Source organism: Convolutriloba macropyga, chromosome 7, assembly GCF_964194025.1.
Source record: "Convolutriloba macropyga chromosome 7, txConMacr16.3, whole genome shotgun sequence".
Lineage (NCBI taxonomy): Eukaryota > Metazoa > Xenacoelomorpha > Acoela > Convolutidae > Convolutriloba > Convolutriloba macropyga.
The window spans coordinates 13,209,142-13,230,879 of record NC_134474.1 but is presented as its reverse complement, the minus strand read 5'-3'; the positions used below and the strand labels follow the sequence as shown (position 1 = coordinate 13,230,879).

The window sequence follows — 21,738 nt, the reverse complement described above, 5'->3', positions numbered from 1 at the left end:
ATTCAACTATTTATTTTTTTGCCTTTTTAAATTGATACTCATTTTGTTTTAACAAAGTCAACCATATTTTCATGCTCAAAATTGAGGTCCGTCAAAACTTCAAAATCATATTTGCAAGTTTCATTTTTCTTCTGATTTAATGGAAAAACAAAATCCAAATGTTTATTATAATTTCTCCAAATAATCCAAATGTTTATTATAAATGATACACAATCGAGATCCTTTCGGCCCCTATGAATCAGTAATGAACTTTCGATTCGGGACACGTACTGTTCTATTCGATCTTTTGTGTTTTGATCGACACTTTCATTGATAATTTTTCACTTATGTCAACCGGTTTAGTTTAATTTTTTTTGCTTTCTGCTTTCTTCGTTGTTTTTTATTGTTCTATTGCAGTTAAGCGTTGCCCATTGCTCGGTGCTTCTTTATTTGCACTAAATCTATAAGTTTGGAGTCGTAGGACAAGCTACCTTGATGCTGCTTCCGGATTAAATTGTTTTCAGCTAAATTTAGGTGGCTACATGACAATTTCTTTAACTTTTTCAATAAAATAGTGATTGCTGTTTCTCCATGTCCCAACAAGTGGTCAATTGCAGTTAGAATAAAGCGTCTTAAGATACCAGCATTGTAGTAATGGCTTGTTGTTGATTCGAAGCTGACGTCATTTTTACAATGCTGTTTCATTGTTTTTATTTTTGGTCTCTTCATGTCACTTTGAATGAAGATCTCAGCTTCCCATTTCTTTTCAAAAAAGTGCCCACAGAATCGTTCTTGGAAGATATTGAGTCGGGCCTAATCAATGGCATATGGTCATGATTGGTGAATGCGTTTACAGAAGAGCAGTCTCAAAAGACATCCAACATTGAGGTAAATATAAATCTCAATTTCTTTTTGGACAAAAATAGTTAATAAGTATCAATACACACTTTTGAAATTTCTACATGTGTTAAGTTGACAACATATATAAAAGGAGTAAAAATTTTCTGGGGAAAACAATTCAAGCTTATGGATTAGATACCGACCAATGATGTATAAGAAGGGAATTTCAAAAAATTCTATGACTTCATGTCGCTGCTGAAAGGTAGCTGCAATAATGACACGCTCAAAAAACTATTATATTTAGTTTAATTGAGTTGTACAGGTTGCATCCTGACAAACGAAAATTAGCCATTTTTAAGGGATCGTTTTAATATACTTCCAAGCATTAGCTTCAAACTTTCCATTGAGAAATTTGATAATAAATCTGAGGTTCGGTAGATGTAGGTGAACACATATGGGTAAAGTACTATTCTTCCGACGTATACCGTCATACAAAAACCTGTTGCCAAATATCCATCAAAAGAAACGTGCTTGATATTTGTCTATTTTCATTATCAATGAATTATCAGCGTGCCATACTTGACTTCCCCAAAAAAGACCTACAATTGTGGTTGTCGTGGTTCCTGTTTGCTGATGAAGGTTTTCGTGGTGGTGTTGGTGATGGGCGTGGTGGTGCTGGTGGCGATGGTGGGGGTGATGGGGTTGGTGAATGTGGAGGTGGTGGCAGTGTTGTGGACCGTAATGGAGGTGTTGATGGTCTGTTCGACGGCCTCCATCTTGTTGTTGCTGTGACTTGATGATGATAGTAAAGACAGCTGTTATGGCGCAGTTGGGTGACAACTTCACTGGTAGTGAGACGGCAGCTGCGATGTCTGTGGTAGTTATGGAGATTTTTAGCTGTGTTTATAATGGTTGTAGTTTGTGGTGGCTGTGCTTAATGTGCTTTTATCAATGACTCTGGCAGAAACGTTGGCAGTGGAAGCTCTTGTTTCGGTTGCATTTAAAAAAGATAGTGGTGTTGTTGATCGCGGCGCTGATTCTGGTGGTGAGCACTGTGACGGTGGCGACGATGGTAGTTGTGATACTGGTGAATGCTACAAGGGAGGTAAAAGGTTGAGAATTTTGAAAGTAATAAAAGCTCTGTGGAGTCTCTGGATGACTTCAATGGTAGGTTTTACTTTTAGCTTTGATGATAGATATTCCAATGATTAATCTTGCACCCTTTCAGATTTCAATGTTTTGTTTATATATTTCAATTTTCATTATGTATTTCAGCTTTGATCTCGCAAAAACCAATGTCTTAGTTTTTCTAAGTTCAGATAAGAGTCTTATGCGTTGACTTAAAACATAATAATTTCACATTTTGCATTTTCTGCAGTTTATTTTTCGCTTTCCCCTAGTTTATTGCTACGTAATTAGGTAAGTTGGCGTTGTTCCAATAGAATTCAGTTTCAATTTTTGCATTGATCATCACTTTAAAAAAAATAACAGAAGGCATTCTATTACAGTTTTAAACCTCTTTTGCAACATTAGGGTTGATGTAAAAGTAATTTCAAGTAAAACTTCCTGCTAAAGGACTGACTGTAGTGGAGGTGGTTCCTGCAGCAGCGGCGTCGGATAGCGAATTGGTTTTGATGGCTTGAAAGTGGTGTTGTTTTATTTCGTGAGGTTTTTTCCCATGATGGGGTTAATAGCTGCTGTGATTATGGCGTTTTTTTAATTGTTGTTGACGTGGTGTTGTTTTTGTCATTATTAACACTGCGTTTTGCTGATAATGGATCGGTAGTGATGCTTGTGGTTGAGGTGGTGGAGTCTTTTGTGTGGTGATAGCGGTGGGAAACTTAGCCTTGTTTCTGTTGCTGGTGATGCTTTGATTGCGATAGCGTTCATGGGTGATGGTGGTGAAATGTGTTGTTGTGGTGATAGTGATGGTTGTATTGGCAATGAGAGCAGTAGACGTAGATTTGAAAGCGGTGTCAAAAAGTGTTTTTCATTTTGATGAACTCTAGAAAGTAAACCCATATTCACTAAATTAAAAGGGTTGTGCTGAAAAGTGCAAAAATTGATAACTTACTTTTTCAGTTGGGTTGTTTTGTTGCTGGCAGCCTCAGTGGCTGCGATATGTGGTTGTAGCATCGACGTTGGTGAAAATGGCGTTGCAAATAGTGGTAATAGTGGTCGTGTTGGTCGAGGTTGTAGTGTTTGCGCAGATAGTTTAATGGCGGTAGTAAGGCTGATGGTGGCGTTGTCGGCGAATGTTGGCGCTTGTGTTAGAGTTGTTTGAGTGGGTGAAAAAGTGATGACAATAGTTTTTAGAAGGTCGTGGTGTTATTTGCACTTGTTTTTGAATTAGCGGTGAAGGTGGTTGTTGAATAGTTGCGCTGAAGGTGGTTGTGTTGGTGGTGGTGGAAGTGACGGTTGGGGTGGTGATGCCGGTAGTTGTTGTTTCAACAGTGACGACATTGCGGATGGCCATGTTGGTGGTGGTGACGATCGTGTTGATTGTGGTCTTTATGGTGATAATAGTGATAAGCGCGAGAGTGGTGGCAGTGGCAGCGGCAGCGGTGCTAGTAGTGGTGGCCATAGGGAACGTTGTGTTTATGATGATAGTGTTGGCGTTGCTAGATTGGTGGCTGCAGCTACTATTTTTGAGGTGGCGTTAGTTATGGCAGCAGCAGAAGCAGTGAAGCAAAAGTGGTGATAGTGACTGCCATGGCAACTCGGTTACTGCTATTGTTGTTGTTGTTGTTTTTGTTGTTGGTGGTGCTCCTCGTGGGGGTTATATTGAGGTGGTTGAAGTGATGTTGTTGGCCGTACAATGTATGCAGTTCGTGGTGAAGGTTGCAGTTGTAGTGGTGTTGGGGCAAGCTGCTGCTTCGATAGTAATGATGTTGGCCTTGGTGCTGGTAGTGGTGATGATAGTTTTGCTGGTTGTAGTGGGGATCTTAGGTTTGGCAATGGTGGTAGTGACGACACAGCAGGTGGTTTTGTGATGGTGATAATGACGGATGAAAATTATGCTTGTTGTGGTGTTCATTTTGGTCGTGTTCAAGAAGTTGATACAACGCATCCTTCAATTTTGAACTTTTTATAATAAATGTCTGTCAAAAAATATTGAACGGGAGCTTTGTAAATAAGGGTTGTGGCGATCAGGTGAAGATAGTGGAGGCCCCGCTGTTAGTGTCCCTGTTGTAAAAGCTGGAGGCAGTTGTGGTGGTCAGAGTGATAGTTGTAGCCGTGGTCGTGGGTCGTGGTGTTTTTGGCTTTGAATATGAGGACAGAGGTTGTGGAGTTGATGGTGTTGGTAATGGCTGTGGCGGGGTTAGTCGTCGTCGTGATGATTTTCATATCTCTGCTGTCTTTGTGTTGGCGGTAATCTTGACGTTGGACGAAGCCGCGGGGGCAATGGTGGTGGTGATTTTCTTAGTTGCTGTACTGGCACTGAAAGCTGTAGTGGTCTGGTTGCTGCTTCTTTAAATTGTTTACAAAACAACCGAACGATTTTCTTAGGACGTCAACAAATTTTGCTCCCTAATGCTTACAAATGATTGTAAGTATGATTTTGGTTGGGATTCTGATGATGGTGATCATATTGATTGTTTTAAATGAAGTATCTGTGCTTGTAGTTTGGAAGTGGTGGTGTTGTTGGCAATGACAGTAGTGGTGATGGCATAGTTGGCAGCAATGTTAATGCTTCCGGTGTTTTTGTTAGTGGTGGTGGTTGTGGTGTTGTTGGGGTTTGTTGTATGCGTTGTTTTTTGTGTTGAGTTTTTTGCTGGTTGCTGTGGTGTTTTTAAAAAGGTTGCTGGTGGAGTCGGCGGCTTTGCTTTTGTTTCTGATTATGTTGTTGTTGTTGTCACTTTCATTTTGTATGTTTTGTTATGGCTAATTTTTTGTTATTATTTTCATTGTCGTTGTTGTTGCTTTTCGTTTTTTCTGTTGCTGCTCTTCTTGTCGTTTTTCTTATTGCTGTTTTTTGTTTTATTTTTTGTTCTTGATGACGATGTTGCTGTTCTTTTTGGTTGATTTTTCTACTGCTTGTTTTTTGTTGCTGTTGCTGTTTTTATTTTTTTGATTTTTTTTTGTTGTTTTTGTTGCTCTCATATTTGATTGTTGTTGATAATGTTTGCTTTATTGTTTTCTTTGCTGTTTTTTTTTGCTGCCGTTTTCTTTGTTTTCGGTGTTGCTGCTCTTTTGCTGTTCTATTCTATCGTGATGTTGCTCTTTTTGTTCTTGGTGTTGCTGTTGTGTTTTTGTTATTTGTTGCTCTCGATCATGATGTTGCTGTTTTCGTTATTGTTTTTCTGCTGTTCATTGTTGTTGTTTATGGTGATATTGTTGTTAGTTGTGGTGGTAGTTGTGGTAGAGGTGAAAGTCGCTGCTGCGGTAGCGACGGTGGATGTTGCGACGGCGGCGTCGTTATAGCTGGTTGCGGGAGGGGAATATGAGATAAAGGTTGTGGGATAAAGAATCACCTGTTTTGTTGTACATTTTGGCTGATTCAAACAAATTTTAGAGCAATCAATTCATTCCCCTCCTTGTAAGATACGTGCTGTTAAGATGTGAATTTATAACGAATACAGATACTAGTAAAAAATAGTGTCAGAGATTTGGAAATAGCGACAGGATTGTTTGAGGCGTGTGGTTCGAGTCTCAGAGAGAAGAACCTGAGCCTTGATTTTGTGTGAGGCATGTGGCGAAAAACCTTTAAATGTTAGAAAATTAATGACATTTTTCCGAAAGAATTTTGGGGAAAATCCGGTGAAAGCCTCATAATTAATTAAGCTAAAAGAGAGATTTGAAGCTGTCTGTTTATTCAACGCAAAGTCGCATTTTCATTCTTTTGGTCATTGCTACATGCCGTTTCTTTTTTCGAGTTTTTGTCAAAAAATAAATTTTGAGTCCAGACACTAAACTATTTATTGGTGACGAGGAAATATTTCAAAATGATATAAATAGCCCTCAGAGCTCTTCTAACAGAGTATAGTTTAAAATGGTCAAAGCGAAGGGCCAACCTATTTTAGTATGTCCAAATTCCGATAACAGTTTATTATACTTTTGATTTTGATAACTCAGCGCAATTCCAATATGCATTGACTCGACGCTCTATTTTATGTTTGGTTCTGTTGCTTTTGGATCTAACGAGCAATGGCAGACTATGTCCATGAGAAGTTTCTACTCCGAAGTTATAGAGGTAGATCATGAAAACATTTTTATAAAATTGTTGTATAGGAGATGAACAATTGTTCGTGTTTAGACAATCAAGTACCGATCGTGTGACCTAAAGATGAGAGCTCATTTTTCACCAAGCTGTCCCTCAAAAGCGGTCGACAATTTTTGAATATCTGTATTTGAAATTTTTGTTTATTTAACAACACTTATTGACAATCAATGTCCAAAAAAGGTATACTATTTGGAAAACTATTAGGAGCCAATTTGGATGTCGCGCTTTAAACATCATTGGAAATGATCATTTAGCGAACAGTAAGTTTTTCAAATAGTTTTTCAAAAGTTTTTCAAATGAATGGTTGTTCTTTTTATAGATTAGAAGTACACATCAGCAAAGTGCGATTAAATCACAAAACAAGCCGTAAAACCTTATACTCATAAAAGCAAGCTGTACAAAGAGTTTGCTTGCTTATAATGTTCCTACACGTTAAAGTTCATCCATAGCTCAACTTTTTTGTACAATAAAGCACAGATAAGATAATTTTCAAACATAACAAAACTTAGATAACGGCTCAGAACCAAAGCTTGTTCGGTTCTTGGCTAGGGGCAATCGCGCTTTGGGTCTTTTTTAATACATGATTATCGAAGAATGTAGTGGGAGTAGATTCAAAACATGAAGACAAAATTCTCTTTAAAAGTTATATCACTCAAAAAACGTTTGTCCAATTCCTCAAAAAGAAGCAAAACCTAATTTCGATACAATTTTCAAACTCTGCAGAACTTTTCAAATACAGACAGAGAACTTGTTGAAAAACAGACCACTTTTGTTGAAATATTCACTAAGTTCTCAATAATCGACTCTTGATCTAATGGTTAACACAAGTACGACCCAGCTGCTCAGTTTCAGTTTTCTAGTTCGTTGCAATTATTTGATTGTCCAAATTTTGATTTGAGGCGAACTTAACAATTTCTGTACTGAGAGTGAAATAGAAAAAAGTTAATCTGTTATATTAAATTTTTACTGGATAGTATTACAAAGGAATATCAGTTTTTTTCCGGCAGATCTCCATCAAGTTCTGCACCTTCCCTTTCAAACTCTCAAACTTTTTTTCATTGGATAATTTTGTCTGAATGAGGCATTCACAAAGTTTACTTTTGCACACTAACGTCTTTTTGCAAATTAGACAAAATTTTCCAAATTCGCGAGTTGGATCCACTGAATAACGCTCGTATCTCGTTTTGTCCACATCAACATTATTAGTTTTACTTGCAATTCACTCTATGGCTGCTCTCCTTTGATTACAGAGTTGGAGGGGGAATATAGGGTGACAGTTCAATAGTGGTTACTTGATATAATTTGACTGGAAAAATAAACAAAGCTCGTCTATTTTTTTTTCAATAACAAAGCTATTTAAGTGCTGTTGATCCGCCACATTAGTTTTTTCCTCGACAATCAATTCAAAATATTTTTTCTATTTCATCAATTTTTTTCAAAAGTTTGAGCAGGGATCATTTTAAGTTTCAGGGCCACTTCATGGTTTTCTGTCAGAAGCCTTTTCAATCCAAGTTCTCCGATTTTCCGAACAAAAATTTGGGTCAAATGAAAATAGCAACCTGCAAGAATTGTTGCTGGCTGGTTGTTTTAGAAGGCATTAATTGCGGCAATTTTGAAATCTAGCAAAACCTTTCCGGGCGTACAATCCGGGGCAAAGGTTTCTAAGGCGTCAAGTAATCTGTTGTATGTTTTTTTTTTCGTTTTCTTGTGAAAGAATGGCATACAGACATGCTGAGGAGATACCAAGAATTTTGATTCTTGCAATGGGTAAATTTGGTACAAGTTTAAAGATGATAGTTTAAATGTTGCAAGCAAAAACTTAGAACCGCCGAGAACGGATATCATGCAGGCATCACAAAAAATACGCTCGTCGTCTTCTTTTCCACTGTCTCACTGCAAAACTCTTTAAACGTGTCGGGTATATATATGTGCCGGTCCAACGGCTCTTGAATTGGCACAGTTTGCATAATCTTTCTTAAACGCTGCGCTATTTCTTTCAAATTGGGTTTTGATGGCAACGCATACTGTGTCGAGAAAACTTCGGTTAGTAGTAAAACTGAGGAAGCTAGGGTTGCTGCGGGTGTTAAGTTTTCACTCATGTCTTGGATCTCTTTTATAATTTTTCGTGTGGCCGGTTTTCCAACAGAAGGATTTTAATTGTGCTCACCGTTTACTTAAATAAGTTGGCGATTTTGTGTAAATGCTGAAATGCGGCACTTCTAGCTTTGATATTTTGATCCTTCCCTGGCAACCTATTTACTCTTTTAACATAAAATTCATGGCCTTCTACAACTAATATTTGTTTGTTTTTGGAAGAAATGATAAACTCATAGTGGCCTGATGTTATCAAGCTGATTTCAAAACGCAAGGAAGCCAGTAGTGTCTTAGAGTTCCACCAATTTTCAGTTGCCTTTAATTGCCCCATTAGGGACTAGATGAGATAGCTAATTTGCTAATTGTTAGAGCTTTGCTTTTAACTATAGAGTCATTAGCTTTTTTCCCTGAGAATAGTGAGCAATCAAATTAAAGATGAAAATTTTGGTGAAATGACTTAGGTGTGAAAAAGTATGTTCACAGCTAATTCATTTCACCCGGATTTTAATCTCTATTAATTAGGCTAATTAGAATTGATTGGTACCAAGTTATCCTCAATTTTAGAAATCCTAAAAGAGGGATGATTCATTATAGGGTTTAATTTATTGATCGGTTAATTGATATTGGGTTTGAAAAACCGGGGTTAAAATATAAGGGGTTTAAAGATTGGGGGTGAAAAAACAGGACACCGTGTAATTTTTCTGTGTATCATAATTTGGAAAAGTTTCAATGGGCTGAAATATATTATAGACTTATATTTAAAAAATTGGTCTAAAGAGTAGGAGCATATTCATCAAATTGGGAACTAATGAAATGACTCAATATACTAAAAAAGAAAGGAATAATTGGAATTATGAAAAACTTCCATATCGGCCAAAATTTATAATTTTTTGGAGCCGTAAAGCCATTAAACATTAAAAAAAATTTAATTGTAATGATATATTTTCAGTATAAAGACCTAAAATCTTTTCAGAAGGGTTTAGAAAATAGCGTTCTTTTCCGTTTAGAAAATAGCGGAGATTATTTGAATTTACAAAAAAAACAAAGATTGTAGAACAATTCATGGTCGGTATTCTTTGTATAACATGAACTTTTCGAAAACGCCTCAATACGGTGACTGAAATCGAGAAAAGATGGCCAAATTTGTAGCTGAAACTCCCCCCCCCCCCTGAGACACATTGAACGCAAAGAATGATATTGGGCAGAATGAAAAACATCATTAAGACAATATTTTGATAAAGCCAAAAAAATTCTCAAGTCAACCAAAAGTAACAACTAAAATTCCAAAACCCAAAACCGTTTGAGAAGTTATTTGCTCATATATCAATTAATGGTCATTAAACCACATGGATTGAGATCAGGAAACAGTTCCCAATTTAGGAATGTCTGTGCATTCATGATTTTAGTTAAGTCTATTTTAGGTTCCAATTTCTCTCTTCACAACAATAATCAATTTGTACTGCTTGTTGGTAGTTATCAATTGCAAAAGTCTGCACAAAGTGGACTATGTGTTAGTGACAATTCAGAGTGCCATTGACTTCGTATTCTCTGGTCTAATTGGAAGCATCTACTACATAGTCCAAATGAGATTCAACTTACGCCGGATGTGTTATGGAGTGGGAGGAGATATTGCCAATTCTTGGGAAATGTTGCAATCTGGACAGGATGATTTACAGACCAGGTATAACTTTGAATGGCCTCTGAACAGACCCGTGTCGAAATTACCCCCTTCCCCCTGATTACCCCCAAAACTGATGTAAGACTATGGGGAGGGAATTTTACGGGGGGTAAAACGATGTAGGATTAGGGGGGTAATGGAGTTTTTGTAGATCCCCCCCCCCCCCGAAAAAATACCCCCAAACAGATGTAAGAATAGGGGGGTGGATTTTACGGGGATAAAACGATGTTGTAGGATCAGGGGGTAATGGGGGTATTGGGGGGAACTTTTAGATTTTACCCCCCCCCCCCAAAAGAGATGTAAGATTAGGGAGGTTATTACAGGGATGAAACGATATAAGACAAAGGGAGTAATTGGGAGTAGATTCATACAGATGGAACTTCAAGAACGGGGCAAGCATTGATAGTTTAGAGGTTAAAGAGAACCGGCGGAGGGTACACGGGTTGCGAAATCAGGACTCTCAGTCTTCGGGTAGTAAGGGGTCCCAGTCTCCGAACTTTTACATTTTTACCCCCCCCCCCCCCTCCCCCCATTGCTCTCTATGATGGCATAAAGAGCACTTTCTGCCATCAACCGAAATTTAGTGAACACAACCTTAAGCAACAAAAAAATTCCTACAGAAGCTACATTGTGCACATTCTTAGTTACGGTTCATGCCTATGGAAACCAAGCAAATCGGATTCAACTTTAATTGAAAGCTTGCAGAAGATAGCAGTGGAGTGGATTTTTGATTTTTTGATCGAAAACACAGCAATCAAACAAATTTAGTCTACTAATTCTTAAGATTTTACTATTATCGCTTTATAAAGAGTTGCAAGTCGTCCTATTGTTTGCTAAAATACTGTCTGGAAAAGTTGACATTGACCGGCATCAATACGTCTCAATATCAGATATCGGAAACACAAGAGCGCAGACAACTCGAAATTTTCAGTGCCTCGATTTTCGTTTTAAAAACGCGCGTCCTGTTTTTGGATGGGAGCCTGTAATCTTGTCGAAATATTCAAAGATTTTTTCAAAAGCAAAATTTTGTTTAAAGAAGATTGCGAGAATAAACTTTTCGATCTTTACCTTTTTTTCTTTCACAATAATTCTAACGAGATTATCTTATGCACATGCAGAATTGTTTGCGGACGTATCAAATGGAAACCAATAAAAAATTTCAATTTCTTCTAAACTACGAGCTTAGAACTACTAAAACTGAGGGTACGAGGACCCGTGAGATTTTCCTCTGAGTTCTTTATTATTATTATTATTATTATTATTATTATTATTATTCTTATTATTATTATTATTATTATTATTATTATTATTATTATTATTATTATTATTATTATTATTATTATTATTATTATTATTATTATTATTATTATTATTGCTATTGTTATTATTTTTATTATTATTATTATTAATATTATTATTATTATATTAGGGCATCAAAGTGGGATAATTACCCCTACTCTTGCATAATCTTACCGCCCCCCCCCAAAAAAATTACACCACTACTCTTGAACTATTTTACTGCCAAAAACCCCATTATCCAATACACCTGCATCGAATTACGTCCCAATACGCACCAAAATCATGTAAGGATTTCGAGGAGAACTGGCTAAAAACTCCCCCAATTACCCCGTATTTTTGAATCTGTTTTGGGGTAAAAACTAAACACGGGGACTTAGATGCCTGTTAAAAGACCAGTCTTTTTGTGCTTGTAGCGCTTGACAAAACCGGAGGAACTCTAAGTATATAAATATACCTTAGACATGGAGGTTCGGTAATATGCGTTCACATATGATGTTTTGACCCCACTCATCCACAATTTTGGCTCAATTTGTTTACAAAATTAGGGAGAGAGACTTTGCAAACTCTTGGGGCCTCTAAGTGGGATAATTACGCCCTACTCTTGCATAATCTTACCCCCCCCCCAAAAAAAAAAATAAAAAATACACCACTACTCTTGCACTATTTTACCCACAAAAACCCCATTATCCAACACACTTGCATCGAATTACGACCAAATGCGCACCAGAATAATGTAAGGCTTTCGAGGAGAATTGGCTAAAAACTCCCCCAATTACCCCGTAATTTTGAAGCTTTTTTGGGGTAAAAACTAAACACAGGGACTTAGATGTCAGTTAAGAGACCAGGCTTTTTATGCTTGTAAGGCTTGACAAAACTGGAGGAACTCTAAGTTTATTAATATACCTTAGACATGGAGGCTCTGTGATATGCGTCCACATATGATGTTTTGACCCCACTCATCCACAATTTTGGCTCAATTTGTTTACCAAATTAGGGAGAGAGAATTTCAAAATTCAAATATAATTCCAAAATAATGAAAATATGATTAAAAATGCTTCCAACTAAAATCCTTGAGAAAAAAAATAATGCCAAATTAGTGGGCCGATGGGAACTGCTGCCATTTTAAAGACTACAAGACAAGACAAACAAAAAATCAGATATTTACAACAGACATTTAGATTCAAAGCGCAACGTATATTTTCTTACAAAAAAAAAAACATAATAACAAAATATTTTGTACATCATCAGCAAACTACTTAAGACCAGTCCTTAATGCGACTAAGTAAACAGCTTGATTATCCAAAATAGAGACAAAAACCACTGGAAAACGGCGTCGAGGCAATTAAAAACATAATCTATTCACTGAATAACTGATATGTTCAATTGTGTTTTTGTTGCCGGTAAGTTGACATCTTGTTTGTCAAATTTGTGCCAAGATGAGAAAAAGACCCTGAAAAATTAAAAAAAAATGTCCAAATGTCTTTTCCCAGAACTTGTATCATTAGATCTGAAAAACCAATACTTAAAACGTTAAACAGTCGCAAAATAATTATATATATATTTTTTTTAAGTAAATGGAAAATTTGTTGACCGTAAGCTACATGTTGACCAGAGTAAAGGGAACAAAGTTGCCAAGCTCAAAAATTCATTGTTTATTATGAATATATATATTTTTAAAAGTCAATAGGCCCATAAGCTTCCAACTAAAAGACGAGATATGTTTCCATGAAACTCCTTTGAAATAAAATGAGATTTTGCTCTGAAGTCTTTATTTTTATTATTATTATATTAGGGCCTCCAAGCGGGATAATTACCCCCTACTCTTGCATAATCTTACACCCCCCCCCAAAAAAAATTACACCACTACTCTTGAACTATTTTACTCCCGAAAACCCCATTATCCAATACACTTTCATCGAATTACGTCCCAATAAGCACCAAAATAATGTAGGGATTTCGAGGAGAACTGGCTAAAAACTCCCCCAATTACCCCGTATTTTGAATCTTTCTTGGGTAAAAACTAAACACGGGGACTTAGATGCCAGCTAAGAGACCAGTCTTTTTGTGCTTGTAACGCTTGACAAAACTGGAGGAACTCTAAGTTTATTAATATTTCTTAGGCAGGGATGTTCGGTGATATGCGTCCACATATGATGCTTTGACCCCACTCATTCACAATTTGTTTACCAAATTAGGGAGAGAGACTTTCAAAACTCTTAGGTCCTCTAAGCGGGATAATTACGCCCCATTCTTGCATAATCTTACCCCCCCCAATTTTCAACTTTTCCCAGAACTTGTAGCACTAGATCTGAAAAACCAATACTTAAAAGGTTAAACAGTCACAAAAATATTAAAAATAATTTTTTTAAATAGATGGAAAATTTGTTGACCGTAAGCTACATGTTGACCAGAGTAAAGGGAACAAAGTTGCCCAGCTCAATAATTCATTGTTTATTATGAAAATATATATTTTTAATAGTCAATAGGACCATTAGCTTCCAACTAAGAGACGAGATATGTTTCCATGAAACTCCTTTGAAATCCCATGAGATTTTGCTCTGAAGTCATTATTATTATTATTATTATTATTATTATTATTATTATTATTACTATTATTATTATTATTATTATTATTATTATTATTATTATTATTATTATTATTAATATTATTATTATTTTATTATTATTATTATTATTATTATTATTATTATTAATATTATTATTATTATTATTACTATTATTATTATTATTATTATTATTATTATTATTTCTATTATTATTATTATTATTATTATTATTATTATTATTATTATTATTATTATTATTATTATTATTATTATTATTATTATTATTATTATTATTATCATTATTATTTTTATTATTACTATTATTATTATTATTTTATTAGGGCATTCATTGTTTATTATGAAAATATATATTTTTAAAAGTCAATAGGACCATAAGCTTCCAACTAAAAGACGAGATTTGTTTCCATGAAACTCCTTTGAAATCTAATTCGATCTGTAATTTTGTCGTTTTTGTTTGATTTGTGTCTTCAACTGATTACAATCCGATTTTTTTGGATTGCAAGAAACAGTGATTACAACTAATCTATACTTGCTATTGCCTTCCGTCGATTAGGAACTCGTAATTGTTCTGAATATTATGGATATGGATAATTTGACAACAAAAGTCAATATAACAAAAATATGTGACGCATTTTGCTTCATTGCACAATTATCGAACTAAATTAGCAAAAAGCCGGTAAAGTTTCAATTCAAGGACCTGTTTTTCCAGTTTCAACATTTTTTGGCATAGAGTTGCCATTAAATTGTCATTAAATTGCATAAATATACAGAAAAGCTGAACAATAACAACAAAAGTAGTGAACAATTGTTCACAAAATTTTAAACCCCGATAACTTAGTGGATAAAATGAAAATAGCAAAAATCTTTGTAGTTTTATATTATCAGCTATTGTCAGGAGGTGCTTTCTAGTGATACCACAAACTACCTTGTTCGATGAAAATATCGATCGGCCAAAACTGGCTGAACAAAAAAAACACATTTGAGTATATATTTCCTCCCCCACTTAAGTTGGTCGGAACGAATATAGTTCTGTAAATCCTAACGCAAAGAAAGCTCAGAGCCGATGTTGCGTAAGCCATAGACTGAGCTCGAATTGCCCAAAGAATACTATTTACTAGAATCACCCTTCGTAGCTGCAACTCGCACATCAAGGGGATTTCATTTTGTTTTTCATTTTCATTTTCAAAAAACAAACATTACCTCGTACAATTTCTTGTTGAAAAAAAAACATTCATTTTTTAATAGTCCACAATTTCTAGTTGCATCAATTGTTCTGCTGTAAGCGCTAATCTTGATTGGATGGCAATAAAATGCAGACCCTTTTTCTTAATTGATAACGGGGCTTCCAAGTGACTTCTCTAAGAAGCTTGCCTTTAATCATTTAACAATTTTTTCCCGTTAGGAGAAACTTGATCACCAATTTGCTCAATATATACCCCCTGTTGTTTGGTATAATGTGCTTAGTGTATTCAGTTTTGCTGTGATATTACTGCAACTCAAAAAATTTTCGGAAGCTTTGCTTATGCACTGGTCCCCTATACTAGTGCTCTGCAATGACAATGAAACTGAGAAAATGGGCATCTTAACAGATACGCCAATGCAAACTTGATGAACTCCAGCCAAGATTCACAAGTAAAAAACAGTCAACAAGTTTTATTTTTCCTCATTTTTCTTTCTCTTACGATTAAAGCAAATAATAACTCAGTCTGTTGAACAAACTCAAGCCGGATGGAGTTCATTAACATTTTCTTTGGGTATTTGGTAAATTGACATTGAGTATTAATCCGACTTCATATAAGCCAGAGCACAAGATAGAGTATCAATGGTTTAAAATTTGTTTTATTGAGGTATTTTTGCGTCTTCTAAATTTTATTATGGGGATTGCTATTTTTTTATGAATATTTCAAATTTGATTTTGAAACTGGGCTTAATTATTACTTGTCATTAGTTGTAAAAGATAAGTGTGAGCTTAAAGTCATTTATAATCAGACATTAGCTCGTTAGCTCTCATTTTGGATAAGAATTTCTTTCGCTCAAACTGTTTATAACCAGACTCAAATATGCCGGTGATTAGGATTTACACGAACCTTGGGTAGCCTCTTCGATCTATGAATGCACTGCTCCACACCACAAGATCGTGCCTCGTAGCCTTTTTTGAGCACATGTGTTGGAGCTGATCTTAAGGAATAACAAAACTGCGTAGGACGAAAACTATTACTGTGTTCTGTTTTTATCCGGATTATACATCCCCTAAGCGAGAAAACTGTGTATAGCGAATCAGAAACAGCCGCGTATGCCACGTAAGCACAAAATATTGTTAACAAACTGAACAAAAATAAGAACTCACAATTTACCTTGTCAGCCTAGCAACTCGAGCTAGCACTTAAACTCAGCAATAAAATTGTTGAAATAATACAATCTTGAGCAGTATATTTGTTACTGCGTCTTGCAAAAACCAAACACTTGAGCAGTATATTTGTTAAATTGATACTGTGTCTTGATTACAAAAATTCGTCTTGAGCAATATTCTATCAAATATTGTGTCTTGTATCGAAAACGTCTCGAACAGTGAATTCAATTTTCTGTGTCCTGATTTCTAATCTTCAACTCGTGATTACTCTGCGAAAATCGCAACACACACATCAAGAATTAAGTTAGAAACAAATTTTTCATAACACTTCTCGGGCATATAGTTTTGAGAAAAATCCAAAACTAAGTTAGTTAAATTAGTTAATGCAACGGTAAGTACAGCAGAGCGGATATACAGTTACAAAAGTGAACTGCAAAAACGAAGTATCCGAACAGATTTTGTATCCACTCAGAACGAACTGGGCGGTGTAAAACTTTCTTTGTGAAACACAAGGAGAGCAGCCGTTACATTTGGTCCGCCGACCCGGACAGTGAAATACAAACTGCTGTCTCAACAAGCGAAGTGCCAAAGGCATCAACCAATAAAACAAAAGTCAACGGGCAAATCAACGACCCAAAGCCAATTAGGCAAAGTGCATTAGAAGTTGAACAGCAAGGCTTAGTGAAAACAATTAAACAAAGTACTTTAGAGATTCAAGCTGCAGTCCCAAAGTACAAACGAAGTGACTCCGTCACAGAGTCAAGACATTTTGTAAAGGCAGATCAGCAACTGTAAAAAACGACTCGAAGAAAAAACTCAGCAGGGCCAGGAGCTAATCAGAAATAAAGATAGATCAAGCAAACTCAAGACCATTTATCAACAGATACTGAAGCTTGACGACTCTTAATGCAATCTTCTTTTGAAGCGAGCAAATATTCTTCGTGATCCCGAATTGTTTGAACGTTACGAAGCCGAACCACTAAAATTCTTACAAACATTAACCGCAGATTGGTTACCAAACATTCACGGAGAAACAAACTTGACGGATCAACAGAATCAAACAGTTCAATTGAAAAGCGATGCAGAACCAGCTGCCGCTAAGAATTCACAGTCTGTTGTAGGAGTTTCTCAACGAACTGTTGAAAATGGAAACCCAAACAAGGACAATGATTCAAAGGCCTCCTCTGATAAACGAGCTAAAAAGGCAGAAAAACATGCGGTTTTAGAAAAAGACTTTGCATCAAAAATGAGGTTGAAGAAAAGTGAATTCGAATTGAAAAGGAAAGAGCTTGAAATGGAGATGCAACTTTTTAAAGAAGAAGGTGCACTGAAACTGGAATACGAGAATGAAGCTCTTGACGCAAGAGCATCAGATTCTGATGATAGTGCAATCCCTAGTATTCGAAGTAGATCACCATTCAATTGGAAAACCTCGAAGAACAAAGATGTTTCCGGTTGGCTCGATAACTCGGATAAATTCTCCAACTTGAAAGATTATGGTTTCGAGCGTGCGAAAACCAGGATCGACAACAATTATCCCAGGGTAAGCTTCAATCGCGAAGGTGTACTTAAGTCGCGGTCAACAAGTGGAATGCGTGCCAGCGCAGCCCGGGAACAAGACAAGTTTAAGCGCAATAAACCAAGCAGTAGTAGTCAGCTGCCTAAGTTGAGGTTAAATTCTTTTCAACAGAAACCCCCCAGAGTGGCCGGAGTTGTCGAATATGATCAAAGCAACGGTTCACCATCGCGATATACCCGACTCAGAGAAAATGGGCCACTTGAAAACTTTGCTGTGAGGAAAAGCAAAGTCAGCTATATCAGGTATGGGCTATTCGGGAGAGTTCTACGCTCAAGCGTGGGAACTCCTGGGACTGAAATTTGGGCGACCTTACCTAATTGTCGACGCTCAGCTTAACATATTGCGCAAACAATAACCAATTCAAATGCACGACTCAATGGCTATAATTTTTTACTCAATAGCAATCAGCAACCTAGTTAATGTACTGAAACAATACAATTACGAGGGCGACCTGCGTTCAAGTTCAACACTGCAAGTGGCAATTGAAAAACTGCCCCCAAACTGGAAAGAAAAGCGGTTCTTCTTCGTTGACGAGTGTCAAGAAGATAGACCCGATCTCACTCACCATGAAAAAATGGTTAGCTCGAATGGTTTTTGTCCATGAAGGAATGCCATCAACCAAGAGCAAAAGAGGGGAAGATGATCGACCAAACGCTAACAAGAAAAAACGATTCTCAAAATCGTCAAATATTAGTGCGAGTTCGAATGCGAACTAGACGAAGCAAATGCAAAACAACAACTGCCCACTAGCGGATGGCACTCATAAACATGGAACTGTCCATATTTAAGAGTATGAATGTCACCGATCGCTATGCGGCAGTGAGAAAAGAACGCTTATGTTATGGATGTCTGAGGAAAGGGCATGCAATCAAAGATTGTAAAGTCCACCCGTGCGGTATAAATGGATGTACCAAAAAGCACAACAGACTGCCACACTCAGGAAACCAAATTGACGAGGGTAGTCACGCAAGTTACTAGTCTTCTTCAAATAGTTCCGGTATCGGTTCAAAGCGGTGTTAACAGGTTGACTACCTACGCTTTCCTCGATAGTGGGTCAACAGTATCATTCATCGATCAAAGTGTCAAGGACCAACTACAAGCCAAAGACACAGACGTTATCTTGAACATAGCTGGCATAAATGGGACGCAAGATTTGAGGACAGAAGAGGTTCCCATCACAATAAAGGGACTACATTCAAAGGTGCATTCGATTGAAGCGTTTGCACAGCCATCAATCTCGTTGGGAAACACGACATATGATTACAAGGAACTGAAGAACAAATTCAAACACCTGAATGTTCTCGCTAACTAAACATTCAACCTGATGGAAGTAGGCATCATTCTTGGACAAGATGTCTACGAAATTCAACGTCCATTGGACTATTAGATTGGAACACGAAGTGAGCCTTTCGCCGTCTTTACAAAATTAGGATGGGTAATCAGTGGTCCAATGACAGGCGAGCAAAGTCAAAATGTTTGCCATTTTGCCTCCACAGAAGATGAGAAAGTGGCGGAAAATATCCAATCCTGGTGGGACATAGAAACTTATGATTCCAAAATAAATGTTGTAAGTCAATCAAAGAAAGAGCAACAAGCTCAGAAGTTTCTAGAGAGCACAACAATTTTTACAGGCGAGCGGTACGAAGTGGGCATGCTCTAGAATGAACCAGAACCTAATTTTCCAAACAATTACAGCTCAGCCCTTGATCAGCTTTACTCACCGGAACGAAGATTCCAACGAGACCCAAAGTTAAAAGAATTGTATCAACAGTCAATTGATACAGATGTTGAAATGGGATTTGTGAAGATCATTGGTAAATCGGAAGTCAACGGCACTTTGGGAAAGGATTGGTATTTGCCACACCATCCAGTACTAAACCCCAACAAACCGGGTAAAATTGGCCGTGTTTGCAACGCTGCAGCAAAATACAAGGATTTATGCCTAAATGACAAGCTATTAGCCGGACCCGATCTATTACACGGATTGATTGTAACAATATTCAGTTTTCGAGAGGTACCGATAGCCCTAACTGCAGATATTGAATCAATGTTTCTGCAAGTGCAATTTCCTGAACGGGATAAAAGCTGCTTGAGATTCCTGTGGCGACCAACAGTGAACGAACTTGTGCAAATTTACGAGTATCAACGTCTGAAGCGAGTAGCCATTGATAACGAGGACGAGTTCCCAATTGCAGCAAAAACAATCCAAAACAACTTCTACCTGGACGATTTCATCAAGTCAGTCGAAACACCTGACGAAGCAATCAAGGTTTCCAAACAACGGCAACCTCTTCTCTCAAAACATTGATTTGAACTGAAGAAGTGGATCACCAACAGCGACGGGGTAACCAACGCAACCCCAGAGGACTTGAGGTCAATCAGCAACACAAAACAGGTTGAAGTAGAACCCGGCAAGGAAGGTTTAGCCGTGCAAGGGCTTCAGTGGACGATTATCGATGATAGTATACAGGTTTGTAGAGGTACAAGCAAAGAAGTTGAGACCCCAATCACCCAAAGGAAGATCTTATCTCTGGTTTCTTCAGCGTTTGATCCTCTTGGACTGTTTGCGCCATTCAGTGTTCATATGAGACGACTACTGAAGAGCATCTGGACAAAAAAGGTCAACATTGGGACAACTCAGTGGAACCTAACGAAGAAGAGGAGTTTCTGAAATGGAAAGACCAGCTTCCAGAAGTAGCAGAAACCAGCATTCATAGAAGATACTTCAGCACAGCCAAGGACAAATGGGAACTTCACGTGTTTGCCGACGCATCTGCAGACACACAGTGCGCAGTGGCATACCTACGTTCAAAACCCAAAGAATACTTAGCAGACTTAGCATTTGTAATCGGAAAGTGCAGAGTTGCACCGATGCAACACCTTTCCATACCACGTTTGGAACTACAGGCAGCAGTGATGGCGGTGAGACTTAAAGAACAGATATCGAAGGAACACGGAACGAAGATTCACTGTTGTAACTTTTGGACAGACTCCACTACTGTTCTGCAATGAATTCATAGCCCCCACCGTAAGCAACAGGTGTTTGTTGCAAACAGAGTGCCTGAGATTTTGGATACAATTAATGTTTCACAGTGGAATCATGTGAGTGGTATTAACAATCCAGCTGACATCGTTACACGAGCGATCGATGTTGACGAACTTAAGAGAAGTTAATGGCTCACTGGGCCGGCCTGGTTGAAGCAACGAGAGAAAGAATGGCCTGAACAGGTGAATTTAACATTTGCTTCAGACGAACAAAACAACCAAATGGTCTTCTCAGCAAAGGTTGAGGAAAAGAAGCCGATGATTCAGTGGGAACGATTCAGCAATTTCAACCGACTAGTAAATACAATGGCATACGTAAAGCGCGTATTCAAAAAACACAAACCGGCAAGAAAAACACTAAGTGTTGACGAAAGAGAGGGTGCGCAAGCGAGCATGTTCAGGCTAATGCAGCAAGAACAGTTTGCTGAAGAGATGACGTACCTCAAAGCTGAAAAAGAATTTCCAAAAACAGCAAAATCCTCCAGTTTTCACCATTCATAGACCAGCAAGGACTTATTCGTGCTCAAGGCAGAATAGGTAAAAGTCAATTGAACTCCGAAACCAAGCGTCCAATACTGTTAAATTGGAAGCACCATGTAACTAATTTATTTTTGCGAAATGAACATAAGAATAGTCATCACAAAGGTACTGAGCATGTCAGAAACATAGTTCAGCAGGAATTCTGGATCCTAGGCATACGAAATGCTTTGAGATCGATCAGAAACAAATGCATTAGATGTCGAAAGGGAAGAGCCCAAACAAAGACACCAGTAATGGCAAAACTAGCTGAAGAACAATTAGTCGCATCAACAGTGTTCTCGAATGTGGGCGTAGACTATTTCGGACCATTCACAGTAAAGATTGGTCGAAGAAACGAAAAGCGTTGGTGCTGTCTATTCACATGCCCTACTGTACGAGCGGTACATATAGAGATTGTGCCAAAACTAGACACTGATAGTTGTCTGAACGCAATTATATGATTCATTGCTCGAAGACGCAAACCAGTCAAAATGATTAACGATAACGGGACAAACTTCGTTGGAGCTGAAAAAGAACTGGCAG

The 21,738-nt window shown here is 37.3% G+C and overlaps 1 protein-coding gene across 1 annotated transcript; it reads right to left on the bottom strand.

Annotated features, from left to right (window-relative positions):
- Positions 1–2,387: 2,387 nt before the first annotated feature.
- On the bottom strand, positions 2,388–5,118 carry LOC142342106 (uncharacterized). The gene is made up of 2 exons (XM_075393292.1): positions 2,894–5,118; positions 2,388–2,824 (listed from the first exon to the last, which is right to left on the bottom strand). The coding sequence occupies exon 1, from the start codon at positions 3,401–3,403 to the stop codon at positions 3,035–3,037; it is 369 nt and encodes a 122-aa protein (XP_075249407.1). The 5' UTR covers positions 3,404–5,118; the 3' UTR covers positions 2,388–2,824; positions 2,894–3,034.
- Between the last annotated feature and the right edge of the window lie 16,620 nt (positions 5,119–21,738).

Excerpts from the sequence above, each read along its gene's own strand:
- LOC142342106 (XM_075393292.1), bottom strand. The coding sequence starts at position 3,403 with ATGGCCACCACTACTAGCACCGCTGCCGCTGCCACTGCCACCACTCTC.